The 14,409-nt window shown below is 50.8% G+C and overlaps 1 protein-coding gene across 4 annotated transcripts in view; it reads right to left on the bottom strand.

Annotated features, from left to right (window-relative positions):
- Window positions 1-14,409, bottom strand: part of AFAP1L1 (actin filament associated protein 1 like 1) — a 60,044-nt gene that overhangs the window by 24,630 nt on the left and 21,005 nt on the right. For 3 of the 4 annotated variants that reach the window (XM_049109260.1, XM_025435198.3, XM_035715617.2), the window contains 5 exons: window positions 7,050-7,178; window positions 5,859-5,942; window positions 5,461-5,558; window positions 4,230-4,338; window positions 338-463 (listed from right to left, as the gene is read on the bottom strand). In XM_049109260.1, the coding sequence (XP_048965217.1) occupies window positions 338-463; window positions 4,230-4,338; window positions 5,461-5,558; window positions 5,859-5,942; window positions 7,050-7,092 (460 nt within the window). In that variant the 5' untranslated portion in view covers window positions 7,093-7,178. The remainder of the gene's footprint in view (window positions 1-337; window positions 464-4,229; window positions 4,339-5,460; window positions 5,559-5,858; window positions 5,943-7,049; window positions 7,179-14,409) is intronic. The other variant, XM_049109259.1, reaches the window with a different exon arrangement.

A 14,409-nucleotide genomic window follows, 5' to 3' on the forward strand; every position in this document is an offset into this window, starting at 1 on the left:
CATCAGCTATTGTCATACCCCACCATCTTTGTGTCCTTAGTCTCAGGTGATTCTCACAGCACCCAGCAAGTCCCCATTTTACAAAGAAGGCAACTGGGGGCTCACAGAGAATAAATGATTCATTCAAGGTCAGTCACCAAGGGGCAGGGCAAAGGCTAGATCCAGGGCTCCCGGTTCCATGCCAGTGGTCTTTCCACTGAACCCTGGAGTCACTGAGTACAAGGGCTGGAGGCCTCTGTGGTGACCCAGAGGGCCAGGTACACATGCATGCCAACAGTTTAGGCCAAGGTCTGCCCTCTGAGGACAGGACCATTCTGAACACCCTCCTGGCACTTACAGGAGTTCTTTAGCTCCCCATTCATCCTGGTGGCGGGGTAGCTGCTGTCTGCATCCTCGTAGTAGCCATCCATGATGGAATGGGCTGGGCTGCAGCCGTCTGTAGGGTTGGCAGAAGGAGCGGCACCTTGGAGAAAGGCAGGCAGACTGCAGGGGCTGTGGCTGGGGCAGACCCTAGACCCCTGCCCCTCCTCAGGGAAGAGAGAGTGTAGCTCCCCCTAGCTCCCGGGCCAGGATGAGGGGCCTCCTCCTCTCTGAATGTCATCTGCTTTAGCTCCCCACATGCTCTCTGCTCTTGTCATCGGCACTGCCCTGCTGGGCCCTGTCATGCCTCCAGGCCCATGTTTATGCTATTCCATGTGTTCTCTTAGCTTCTGCTAGAAAACTCCTACTCATCCTTCAATATCCAGCTCAAAGATCTTCCTTCTGACCTTCTCAGAGAACTGTCAGCACCTCCTAAGAGATCCCATAGCATTGGTGTGTGTGTGTGTGTGTGTGTGTGTGTGTGTGTGTGTGTGTCTTGGTCACAGCCCTGATCCCTGAACTGCAAGAGGTGGTGCTCCAGCTGCCTGGGCTCGGCCACCCCCACCCCCAGCGTTTGCCACCCCAGTCCTTCTCCCTTCCTCATGCACACACCCCCTCTCGTGATGGCAAATCTCCTAAACCTCTGTGACCATGGGGAAGAACTGGACTAGAGGAGCTAATGGTAGAGTGTACAACAGTGAACACAACAGCCCCCTACAGCAAAATTTGGGAGCATGCTCCCACTCAGGGGGCAGCACCGTGCAGGGGTGGAGGCTACCTTAAATTGTATTCTGCATCAGCATTACGGGGGTCTCTTTAAAATGCGGATCCCTGGGCTGTCTTTCTAGAGATTCTGATTCACCCATGTAAGCTGAGCCAAGGAATCTTCATTGTTAAAAAAAAAACCTATTTAATAGGACATTAAAAAAACATGTACAGATAGAACTATACGGAACTCCAAGAAATCAGATTTTTTGTCTAAACAATTAGGTTATTTTGAGACAGATGGTTCCTGGGGCACATTCTGAAGGTCAATGGGCTAAGGGCAAGTGCTTTGGGTTTGACGAGATTGGAGATCGAATCTGTTGCTACCATTTATTGAGTGACCTTGGGAAAGAAGCCTACAGTTTCTCTGCATTTCAGGGTCATCACCTTGCAGTGACGTGAACAATTCCCACCTTGGACAAGTGATACAATGCATGTAAGCTTCTGGCACAGTGCCTGGCACATAGAATGTGCTAGACACATGCCGGATGTCATTATTATGACTTTCTCCTTTGATTCCTACAATGTAGGGAGGTAGGTATGAGCCCCATTTTACAGATGAGGGCACTGCGGCCACACACCGATTGCTAGCGGCAGAGCCTGGATGAGAACTGAGGTTGCCAGCTCAGGGAATAGATGCACATCCCCTCTTCCAGGAAGACTTCCTTCACGCAGTCCAACTGGCTCCCATACCACACTGTTCTCACAGTGCTGCTCTGGGCTCCCAGCCCCTGCCATCCATCTGTTTCCTGAGGACAGCAGCACTCAAATTCCCAGCGACTAGGATCCCTAGTGCAATCTCCCAAGTGATGATCAGAGTCTGCTTTTCCCAGCAGGTCCTCTGAGGCCTCAGATGCTGGCAACATCCTGTGAGATGGACGGGCGGGAGGCCGGGGTGGGTGGGGAGGCTGGTGCGATGGGGAAGAGGGAGGGGACACATGGGCCAGCGCTCTTGAACACCTGGCAGGGCTGGACACTGTGTCAGAGGAAGGATATTCCCTGACGAGCTTGGCACCCTCTCTCTGGTCAAGCTCTCTGGCTCTTCCTGTGGCCCGCCCTTCCCTCCTGCCCCAGGATCCCTGCTCCCCCATCTGAGAGGAGTGTGAGCTCCCTGGGGAGGTAGAGGAGCCTCACCCAACTGAGGGGCTTGACCTGGGATTCAGGGCCCAGTAGCACTTCGTCCTCACCTTCCTGTCCTGTCCTCAAATGGATAAAACAGAACAAAGTCACCTGCTTTGCATCCAAACAGCAGCAACACAGACAGCAAACTCTCAAGACTGAAGAAAGCCACGGATTACTGCGTCCAAACTCACCATTTCCCTTTAACTAGTTTATTAATCACAATAATGATATACCACAGTAGGCCAAGGCGGAAAGAACCTGAGTGTCCATAAACTGACACACGACTAAAAAAACATGTGGTCTATCCATACAATGGAATATGACGTGGCCATAGAGAGAAGTATCGATCCACACAGTGATAGGGGTTACCCTTGAAAACAGGGAAATGAGCCAGACACAAAAGGCCATGCATTGCATGGTTCTATTTATGTGAAATATTCAGAATCGGTCCATCCATTGAGGCAGAAAGCAGATCGGTGGTTGCCAGAGACTCAGAGGAAAGAGTGACTCTCTAACAGGTATAGGGTTTCCTCCTTGAATGATGACAATGCTTGGGATCTACGCAGTGCTGATGGTGGCATAACATGGTGAGTGTACTAAATGCTACTGAGTGGACACTTGAAAGTGGTTGAAATGGTCCATTTTATGTTACATACGTTTTGTTACAATAAAAAAAACTATGCCCACGATGATAAGCATGATCAGCACAAAGAGTAGGAATGGGAAAATATGTTGCCTTCAGCCAGATTTCTATTCATTTCCCACAGGGAAATATTGCTAATGGCTTCTTGCACATCCTAGAAAAATTGCTAAAATGAATGCATGAGTGTGTGTGTGTGTGTATACTCCATTAAGGAACAAAAGGAATCACATTATAGGCAGTATTCTGTGTTTGAGTTTTTCCAATGAATGTTATCTTGGAGTTCATTTCTGATCAGCACAGACAGACCTGTTTCATTTATTTTTTGGCAGTTGGAAAATATTCTACTGTGCTACTGAATGACGACATAGCTCACATAATCATTGTCTTATACAAGCTCAACTACGAATGCTGGGTCACCCCAAACCCATATAATATAGTTTCTTGTGTATAACGTTAAGTTCCTATATCCAAGCCAGTGACTTATCTGATCCTCAAAGAATCAGCCATTTGTTTCAGTGCTGGAGGAAACACTGAGAGATGAGTCCAAATCCAAAGACTCTCCTTTGTGGCTGATTTAAGAGCTTTTCCAAAGGTAATTTGTACCAGTGCCCTTTAAATTATTTTATTTTATTGTGTTCACCTCTCAGTAAAAATGTAACCATATAATGTACTTCCACTTATTGGCGTGTAAATTATATATGTATATATGTATAGACTGCTTACAGGAGTTATGCTATTATTAGATTATAAATGCTCCAACTCTAAAACATTCACACAAACATTTTAGGAAGAAGTGTTGAGCTAAATATAAGTAAAGCTCCTGATACTTCTTCCTAGATCTTTTCATGAATTCCCTGGGGGGCCACACTCTGCTCAGAGGACCTTTTGATTTCCTCCACGTGCTTTTTCACCCTACATGTTGGCTTTTTAACTTAACCTGCCTATAAGGTGAGAGTCAGGCCGAAGGACAAACTAGTTCACCAGGTCCACGGAGGAGGGGCACTTGGGTGAGCACCAGCTTCAGTGCTAGGGACCAGGACACAGTGGGCCGTCTGTGTCCCTTCATCCCGGCACATTTATATGCATGTATCCAGCCTCTTTCTTATTTTCAGGGTAGGGAAGGCAGTTGTGCAAGGCTGCACAGAACTGGGACTGGAACCAAGCCCCCCATCCCTGGGGCTACACCACTGGCCTTCCCCAAGCCTCCACTAGAGAGGCCGGGGACTCAGGCAGCTCCTCCTCAGGATGTGAGCCGGGTGGGTGTGCAGCTTGGAGCTCCAGTCCTAGCAGGACACACAGGAGCTAGAGGAGGGAAGTTCCCCAGGAGACCAGAACTTACTGTGGGAGCTGATGTACTCGGGGGACTTGCCGGGTCCTAGGGGAAGGGCCTCTTCATAGTAGTCCTCGGGTGGGGGCCTTTGGGGAAGCGGTGGAGGCAGGTCGGCAGCCTGAAGCAGGGGATAAGGGAAGTGGATAAGACCAAGAAGGCCCAGAGAGGAGAGGGAGAGGCTGAGTGACCGGCAGGAGGCTGCAGCAGAGATAGGCAGGAGCCCCGAGGAGGCAGGACGTATAATCTCCGAACGTGCAGCTATAACTCCTGACAGAGTGGCAGGAGGGCAGAGGTGGGAGACCCTGAGAGTTTGCTTGGTCCTCTATTATCTGCCCAACTTATTTCGGCATCCGGGCTTCCCTGTAATATCTAAGTTTTGTGGACTGCTGCAGAGATGTAGTTAGGCTTTGGAGTAAGCGCATGCAGTGATCAAAAAATACTGAGTTCTGCTCTGCTCTGCAAGCCCATGTACAGACCTGTGAGGAGCAGCGGGGCAAGCAGCTGGAAGGCACAGCACTTGGGAAGGCAGCATAGCCTCGTGGCTAAGTGCTTAGACTCTGGGGCCAGGGCACCCCTCTTTCGCTGGGATTAAGCTCTGCCACTTACTCGTGGTGGGACATGTCACGTACTCTAAGCTCAGTTTCCTGACCTGTAAAAGGGGCTAACAGAGGTGCCAACCTCATTCAGTTATTGTGAGCATGTGGAGCACGTAGCAAGGGGTCCACCATTGGTACCACTGGATGGTGATGATGACAGTGAATTATGCAGTTGACGGAGAGTGTTTGATGTGATTACAGGCCCCTTGACTTAATTCCACAGATGAAGGTTGGGAACCCTAGATGTGATGACCCAAATCTTTCTTTTGTAAGTGAAGAAACAGGCTCAGAAAGGGGAGGTGATTGGTCTAAGACCACATAGCAGCTGAAAGAGGGCAGAGGCCACCAACTCCTAGTCCAGAGCTTTCCCCACGCTCCATGTTTATGACAGCAATTAGAAGTTGGGGTGCGGAACGTCCTTTATGCCCGAATGGACAGGTCGGTTCACCTTGTTATCCTTGCTCAGCATGGGCACGGTGAATAATACATCATGAGAGTCATCGAAATGTTCTCACAGCCTGTTCTTCCCCTTAGAACAGGGTCCTGCACAGCCAGGAGGCTCCCAGGCACTGCGGGGAGAGTTTTCATGGCTACCTCAGGGGGACAGAGCGCCACAGTGTATGGGGACCCAGGCCATGACTCACATGTCTCAGAGGCGGGCTCTTGGCTGGCTCAGGGCTGGCTCCTTTGCAGGGCTCCCCGTCATCCTCTGGCATGTCCCGGAGGTCGCTCAGGTCACAGTCTACCGAGGTTCAGGCCATTGGGGCAGAGAAAGCCAGGGATGAGCATGGGACAATGGGAAGGAGCCTGGATTTGGGGATTTGGCATCAGGGGGCCTCTATCACCTCTTTTGTTACTAACGGTGGGCAGAGGACCTCATCACTCTGAGACTTGGTCTTCTCGTCTAGAAAGTGGCTCAGTGTTGCCACCTTAGAGCCAGGCCCCCACTCGATCTGAGGGCGCTTCCAGAGACTGGGGCAGTGGGGCTCCCACATGCAGGGAGAGGACAGCTCCCAGCTGGGGTGGGGACAGGGTCGCTTACCGAACTCTTCAAAGAGGGACTCCACGAAGCTGGGCCCAGAGTGGAGGTCTGCCGTGTTCACATACAGGTAGGAGACTTCTTTGGCTGTGGGGAGAGGGGGAGCATGCCTGCACTGAGGAGGGAGGGGACCTGCTGCTGCTGACTCTGAGGAGGGCTGAGTCTCCCCCTCCCACCACTGGGACTCAAACCCCCTCAGGACACAGCACTGTGGACAAAGCACGTGCACATCCTAAGTGAGTTGTCTGGTTTTCAAACTTTGTTCTTATCTTTCTGTTGTTCCTAAGCATCTCCTCCTCCAAGGGGAAGGATGCTCAGAGCCCAGTACAGAAAACAGAGACTAGAGCTGCTCTGGGGACGGCAAGGGGACAGGGCCAAGCACAGTTGGCAAACCGCTGCCCCTCCCACCCTCCCACAGTCCCGTGAGGGCTGCTGATGACATCTGCCTGTTTTGTCACTGGAAGGGAGGCTCAGAGAGTCCCTGGTGGTGGTGCCCCCTGCCCATCACTCAGACTCCCCGCAACCCTGCAGGACACCGTGTGGCTCGGCTCGTCAGAGTTTACTGAGCTCTGGGCTTTCCGTTTAGCAACGTGTGGGCTGACCTGGGGTGTGGAGGAAAGGTGGGAGTGGATGAGGAGGCCTTGCTGCCGAGCAGGCAGTGGGGCAGAGAAGCTGTGCGGGTTAGAGGGAGGAACATGACGGATGCCACCGGGCCGGTGTACGTCTGGCCGAGGCGGTGTGTGACGTGTGTGCTGCGTCTGCTGTGTGTCACAGACTGCGTGTGAGTGTTGTGTGAGAGTATGTGGGGTGGAGAGATGCGCTGTGTGTCCTGTGTCACGTGAGCTGTGTATGTGAGAGCGTGCTGTTGGTGAGGGTGCGGTGTGTGTCATGTGAGCGTATATTTGTAATGGGTGTCCCATGCAGGGGAGAACGTGCTGTGCAGTATGAGTGTGGCATGTGTGCAGTGTGTGAGTACGTGTGGCATGTGCATTGTGTACACGAGTTTCAGTGGGTCGAGGATGGAGGGGTATGAAGAGCATAGCCAGGTTGGAGAAGGAACAAAGTGGATGAGGACACGGGCCAGGCCACGACAGCGTTGCGAGCCTCACTCTGAGGCTTGGGCATCCTCAGGCCACAGTCCCTGGGGAGCTACTGCAGGTTCTTGAGGAGCTGGGGGCGTTGCTAATGGCTGACCTGGGAGGGGCTGCAGGCTCTGCAGGATGGAGGCCACAGCCATCTTCTTCTCCAGGGCAGTGTCGCTGAGGTACTCATGGTCCAGGAGGCTGAGCAGCCCCGTGAGCTCAGGGAGCAGCTGTTCCAGCACTGAGGAGGAAGCACAGGGGCTGGGTGTCAAGATCCTGGCCCTACCTCCACCCCCCAGAGGCCAGGGAAGCGGGGGGTAGGGGGACGGAGGGCAAGGCGGGTGCAGCAGGGAGACCTCAGAAGCCCTCCCACAGCTGTCCCAGTGCTGGCCGCCCACCTCCCAAGGGACAGCCTTGCGCAGTTAACCATGAAATTCCTCTGGGCCTCCCCACTCTGCCTCAGACCTCATATGGCCTTGGCCTGAGGACTGACATTACAGGGTTCAGCCTGGCAACTCTGAGCCCAGGTAGCCTGAGCAGAGGCTCTTAGGCCTGCCTCTATCCCAGCATGCTCTTGGCTGTCCAGCCCACAGGGGTCTTTCCTCACTGCAGCTCGGGGCTCAGTGCAGGTCCCAGGCTGGAGCCCCTGGCCATCCAGGACACAGGCAGGAAGGGAGCCTTCCTGTCCCATCAGTTCATACACTTCAATCTCTGGAACCTTCTGTTTCCGGTGCCTTGATGGGAGCCAAACTAAACATTAACCCTTCCCACCCCAGGCCCCAAACCTTTATCACCAGTCTTTCTGTGCTTCATCAGTGTTTTTCAAACTTGAGTGTATAGAGGAATTACCTGGGGATCTCCTCAAAATGCAGAGGCGGACTCAGGTCTAGGTGGGACCTGAGGCTCTGCATTTCTAGTGAGCTCCCCGCTGATGCTGACGCTGCTGGTTGAGAGGACGTGGAGTTGCAAAAACCCTACAGCACACAGTCCTTTAAAGACTGGAGCATGCCATGACCATGATGTCATTCATGTCTCCCTGTCCCAAACAGTCACTTGGGACTTGGTTTGCCTTAGCCCAAAGACCGGCTTCGTTACAGTAGTAGTACTGTCTTGCTTTGCCACTTGCCGGTCACTTGTGCCAAATACTAAAAGCTAACTGTGTTGAACAATTATTGTGCACTGTGCTAAGCCTTTCGTGCTTATAGTCTCATCTAAATTTACCAAGCATTTAATGGCTCAGAGTGGTTAAATAACTCCTCCAGGGTCACACAGCCAGCAGAGCCTCGACTGGCCCTGGCTCCCTCCCTCCCTTTTAACCACGGCATGAGATTGCCTTGCAGTATTTTATGCAATCCTTACCAACAAGCTTTGAGATAGGTCCCATGATCACGTCTACTTTTTAGAGGAAGAAACCAAGGCTCGGAGAAGAGAAATGTCTTGCTTGCAGTTACACGAAGGCCACAGAAGAGCCAGGCCTTTGGCTTCTAGTCTCCAGACTCCCAGCCCCATATGTTTCTCTCCACCCTGGGCCCTCCTAGGGCAACAACAACCAGACTCCGACTTACAGCCTCAGGGTCTGGGTGTGTTAGAGGGGTTATAACATCGTGCATAAGAGAGCCAGCCCTGGAGCCAGACTGCCTGGTTCAAGTTCAGGTTCCATCATTCATTTATTGTGGGACCTTCACAAGTTACTTAGCCTGTGACTCAGTTTCCTCCTCTATACATGGGGTTAATAACAGCATCCGCCTTATAGGGTTGCTGTAAAGATGAATTATGTCATGCATGAAAAGTGCCTTGCCCCGTACAGAGTAAATGCTCACCCCAGGGCAGCACCTGGGAGGTGATGGCGCTGCTGCCATCGTGGTGTTTACCACGCTGATCTGTGCTGTGTTGGTCTCCGCGAGTGTCTGCTCCCGTGGCAGGCTGTGAAGCTCGAGACGGAGCAGACGGTCTAGGGGTCTCGGCCTCCTTAGCACCTAGTCTGGGGCCTGCTGAGTGCTGGTGCTCCATGTGTTTGATGAGAGAGGGCACAAACAGATGACTGTGCCAGGACTTTTTTTTTTTTTTGGCCAGGACTTTTAAAAATAGAAACCTTATGTATGGATAGTAGCACTTGGTGGAAAAAATATGATGTGGCGGTCTCTCTGTGGCATTCCATCATCACCGTAGATCTGCTGGAAATGAGCTAGAGGCTGATCCCGTCAGCTACCACCTTAAGAGCTCTCTCTGCCGCTGGGCACTGAGGTAGCGGCTTTGCACGCCATGCCTCATCTGTGAGCAGCTCCCGCTGGGATACCTGTGTTCCAGAAGAGGACTGAGGCCAAGGGAGGCTGTGACATGGTTGCACAGCTTGAAAGAGGTAGAGCTGGGCTGATTCCATGTTTGTGTAGAATCAGACTCTAGAGCTGTAGAGTCGCACAGTGCCAGGGGGCGCCGCTCACCTCACAGCCCAAGTGCAAGGGACCTAGAGGCCCTGCTGCCTCCAGGGCCTCAGCCCTTGCAAGGTCACCTGAGCAAGGCTTCTGGGTGAGTAGATTACCCTCCTTAAAGTAGGAAACCACTTAAAATCATAAAATCATTCTAGGTAAATTTTAGCTGTTGCAAAGGAACTCTCTGGCACCCTCCTCAGATACACAGAAAGTCCGTTAACTCAGTTCTAAAATGCTTACTGCTGCAGCCCGGGTGGCTCAGAGGTTTAGCGCCGCCTGCAGGGCCCGATCCTGGAGACCTGGGATCGAGGCCCACGTCCGGCTCCCTGCATGGAGCCTGCTTCTCCCTCTGCCTGTGTCTCTGCCTCTCTCTCTCTGTGTTTCTCATGAATAAATAAATAAATAAAATCTTAAAAAAATATATTTACTGAGTGCTAATTATGTGCCACTCGGGGGATTAGAAAATGAATAAGATATTGTTCCAGTGGATATGCTCCCTCCCTCTCTGTCTCTCTCTGTCTCTCTCACACACACATATGTACACACACATAATTAGTCACAAGGGAGGCCATGGTAAATGCTACCAGGAAGGCACCACAAGGGACCATGGGAGCTTTCTTGTGGCCTGCAGCCATGGTTCCTATTTGAAAATTCATGACCCTGCCCTGATACCATGTGGGAATGTCAAGGCTATGGGGTGCAGTGACTGCTTATCCCTCTACCAGTGGCTCTGAAACTTTCTGGCTTTGGGATGTCTTTGCACATCAGAAAATCATCAAGGACTCCAAAGAACTTTTGTCTTATGTGATTTATATCTATCAATATTGACTATATTAACATTTAAGGTTGAGAAAATTCTATTTATTTATTTATTTATTTATTTATTTATTTATTATCTATCTATTTAAAATATTTTATTTATTTGACAGAGAGAGAGAGAGAGAGAGAAAGAGCGCACAAGCGGCAGGCAGAGGAGAGGGAGAAGCAGACTCCCCACCAAGCAGGGAGGCCTACATGGGACTCAATCCCAGGATCCTGGGATCATGACCTGAGCAAAAGGCAGACGATTAATTGACTGAGCCACCCAGGTGCCCCAAGGCTGAGAAAATTTCAAAACACAAGAATACACAGGCACACATCTCATTAGCCTTCAGAGCTATCGCATCATCACATGATATAACCTTTGGAAAACTCTGTAAACATAGAGAATGGGAGTGAAAAAAGGCATACTGGGTCTGAGAACTAGATAAAAGTAGTTTTGACTGGGTGGACTCGCTCCCCAACCACACCTTTCTGAGTTGCTGTCCTTCCATGAATGACAGGTTGCTAAGTCTGTCCCTGTGTCCGTCCCTTCCACCCTCTCTCTTCACCTCCCTCCTGTCCTTTCTCTCATTTTGCTCTGAGGTCCCAAAGGTTTCTTCTTGCTCTTATCAGCCAGTGTCTATGTGTGGCAGCAATCCTGCTTCTAAATCTCGCCTTGCTTCTGATTTGAGGTTTGTTGCAATTGTTTCTAAAGTAAGAACAAGTAAGTTCCCAGTGAGTTATCTGCATTGAAAAATGGGAGTTACAGTACCCAAGGTTTGGTAACAACGTTTAAAATTTTTTCCCTGATTGTTAATGAGATTCCTAACATGGGACCCTGAATTCTTTTTGTTTGTTTTGTTTTGTTTTTATATTTTTCTTTATTTATTCATGAGAGAGATATACAGAGAGAGAGGCAGAGACACAGGCAGATGGAGAAGCAGGCTCCCTACTGGGAGCCTGATACGGAACTCAATCCCAGGACCCTGGGATCACGACCTTAGCCAGAGGCAGACGCTTAAACACTGAGCCACCCAGGGGTCTTGGGGCCCTGTGTTCTAAGTGTTCTTTTTTTTTTTTTTTTTTTTTTTTTTTTTAAGATTTTATTTATTTGAGAGACAGAGTGCACAAGTGGTGGGGAGGGGCAGAGGGAGAGGAAGGAGCAGAGTCCCCTCTGAGCAGGGAGCCTGACTCCACTTGGGCTCCATCCTAGGACACTGAGATCATGACCTGAGCCAAAGGCAGACACACTTAAGCCACTGAGCCACCCAGGCACCCCCTAAGTGTTCCTACTTAATGGAGATGTGATCACAAAAGTCCAGACAGAGCAGAGCAGAAGGAGGGCACCGAGTGAACCTGGGAGAAGCAGATGGGCAGTGAGGAACTGCCCAGTGCCCGTGATGCCTTCTGTAGCCTGGAAGGACCCAGCAGGCAGCAGATGACCAAGGGAGAGTCACACAGCATTTCTTTCTTTCTTTCTTTCTTTCTTTCTTTCTTTCTTTCTTTCTTTCTTTCTTTCTTTCTTTCTTTCTTCTTTCTTTCTTTCTTTTTTTCTTTCTTTTTCTTTCTTTCTTTCTCTTTCTTTCTTTTTTTAAGATTTTATTTATTCATGAGAGACACACAGAGAGAAAGACAGAGACACAGGCAGAGGGAGAAGCAGCCTCCATGCAGGGAGCCCGACATGGGACTCGATCCTGGGACTCCGGGACCACACTCTGAGCCAAAGGCAGACGCTGAACCGCTGAACTACCCAGATGTCCCCATACAGCATTTCTAAGGTCGGTTGGCGGAGGGAGCGTGAGCCACAGGGGAAGGCTCAGCCTGCAGGCAGCACTTGGGCGAGGACCCTTCCCTAGGGCAGAGTGGTGACTGTGTGCTGGGCATCTAGGGCGCACCGTCTCATTTCATGCTCATAAACTGCCACAGGAGGGATGTAGTGTTGGGCTCTGTGCCCCACAAGGGACAGAAGGAAGGCTCGGAGAAGCGAGGCCACCCAGTCAGTAAGTGGTAAGGTCTTGAGCCCAGGTCTGTCTGACGTCACTGTGTACACCCTGTGCCTGAATCTTCCATCAGAAAAAGTGGGCTCAGAGCAGTGGAGACCAGGCCAGGGCAGAGGGGAGGCAAGCAGCCCCCACAGCATTCCTGCTGGGGGCGCTGGGCCATGACTCCATCAGGATTCCTGACCTGGGGTCCCCGCACAAGGCAGGTGGAAGACCCTTATTGGGGGGCTAAGATTCTTGCTCAGTGGGTGTCTCTGCACTGCAGCAAGATCTCATCCCAGAGAGATGCTCATACTTCATGGGCAAAGAGGGCTTTCAGCCAGTGCTCGGCTCTTCAAAGACAGTACAGAGGCCCCCCTCCCAAAGGCTGGCTTCCAGAGGCAATGAATTTGGAAGTGCCTTCTGTGGCAGCTTCATCTTTAATGCCAGAGAACTGAAACCACAGGGATTTAAACTATCATAGAATTTAATTTGGAGAGAAATCGTATGTAGATAGTGCATATGGCAAGTGGCTCTGCCAGGGTTTACACAGACCGCCGGGACAGCAGCCTCAAATTTCAGCAAGAGTAAGACTCTCCCGGGGAGGGGGGGCGTGTTGTTGCTGGGAAGGGACCTGCTACCTGAGGCTTCTGATTCAGCAGACCCTCTACTGCAACCCAGGAGGCTGCATTTTAATAAATACCCCAGGTGATTCCAAGGTTCAGTCTTTGAAAGACACTCCGCCAGAAAACACACACTACAAGGCTCATCTGTGAATATAAGGAACGTGGGAAGGCCTTGCTCATTTCCTAACAGGTTATCGTTAGACACCACTTTTGAAATAACTGCAAGTCGTGGGGAATAAGAGCTCCCAAGCAGGGAAGCTTGCTTAGAAGAGCACGGTGCTTGGGGCCTTCGGGTCAGAACCCTCACACTGCAATTCTTGAGCTGCCACTTCCAAGCTGTACCAGGATGGCCTGTTAGCGAGCTCTGAGCCCTGGCCTTCTCGTCTGTAACGTGGGGACGCCGGCAGAGCTAGGTGGTCCTGTTGGCGAAGCACTTGGTCTTGGGTGCTGTGCCTGGAGCCAGCACTCAGGGCCATATTACTGTGATGGCTGCTGTCTCCTAATACTCCCTCCAGCACCGCTCAGGTAGTATTTGGCGATAGAGCTGCCATAGGTGTGTAACTAGCTCCATGAGGACAGGGACTGTGCCTCAGTGATGCTTGCTGCCCAAGAAGCATCTACTTAGTGAACATGATATTTTGATGACCTAGTCCACCCTTCTCATTTTAAAGATGTGCAAAGTGAAGGACCAAGAGGTTATTTGACTTAGCTATGGGCACACAACCAATTGAAAATAAAAGTCCCTAGCGTTAAATTCACACAAAGCTTGCTACTTGGCTGAGTCATCAAAGAGTGGCTAAGAACACAGGCTGTGCACAATCTGACCCCTCCAAGCTTGGCCATTTTCCAGCCATGGCCCTGGAGAGATTTCTTAACTCGTCCAAACTTCTAGTTCTTTATCTGCAGACTGTGCGGGGTAATTACAGCAGCTGCTCCACACAGTCATTGTAAAGATGAATCGAAGTCATGCATATGGGCTCAGTGCACTGAACAGGTGCCTCGCCATTCATATGTGACCTCCAGGGAGTTTCAGGTGTGGGGCCACGAGGGAGGGCATATCTGGGGACAAAAGGACATGGGGGACTCTGTAAGCCTCCCTGTTGACAGTTCATAGCTCTGGGACTGATACTGAGCTTAGGGTGGCTATGCCAATAGGAGGTGGTGCAGCCCCTTCCCTCATGGGGCTCCTACCCCAAGGACTCCCCACCCCCCCATGTCAGATGAGGGGACATCTTTCAGTTGGAGGGGAGTCCTGTCCCTGCTGTTCCCCGTCAGGAAGGACTTCCTTCACCCATTCCTTACCCACTCCCTCTCATCTTCACTCCTGGTCCAGGTCCTGTCCGCTTTCTGAGGACACACTGGGGCATCGGGACAGCATTATCTTTTGTGTCTAAAGTTTATTTAGAACCACGAATACATTTCATTGATCTTGTTTGGTTTAGCTGAGCTTTAGGGAGGTACAGTGAATTCCAGTGAGGAAAAAAAAACCACACAGGAAGAAATGGTTTAATCATTGTTTATAAAACTTCAATCTTTCACTAAGTGGGACAGATGGGCTCAGAAACCCAAGATGGGTGTTAATTGTTCTTTGGGATGCAAAAAAATAAGTTTGCCAAATAAAATTAGAAACCTACTTT

Source organism: Canis lupus, chromosome 4 (genome assembly GCF_003254725.2).
Source record: "Canis lupus dingo isolate Sandy chromosome 4, ASM325472v2, whole genome shotgun sequence".
NCBI classification, from domain to species: Eukaryota; Metazoa; Chordata; class Mammalia; order Carnivora; family Canidae; genus Canis; species Canis lupus.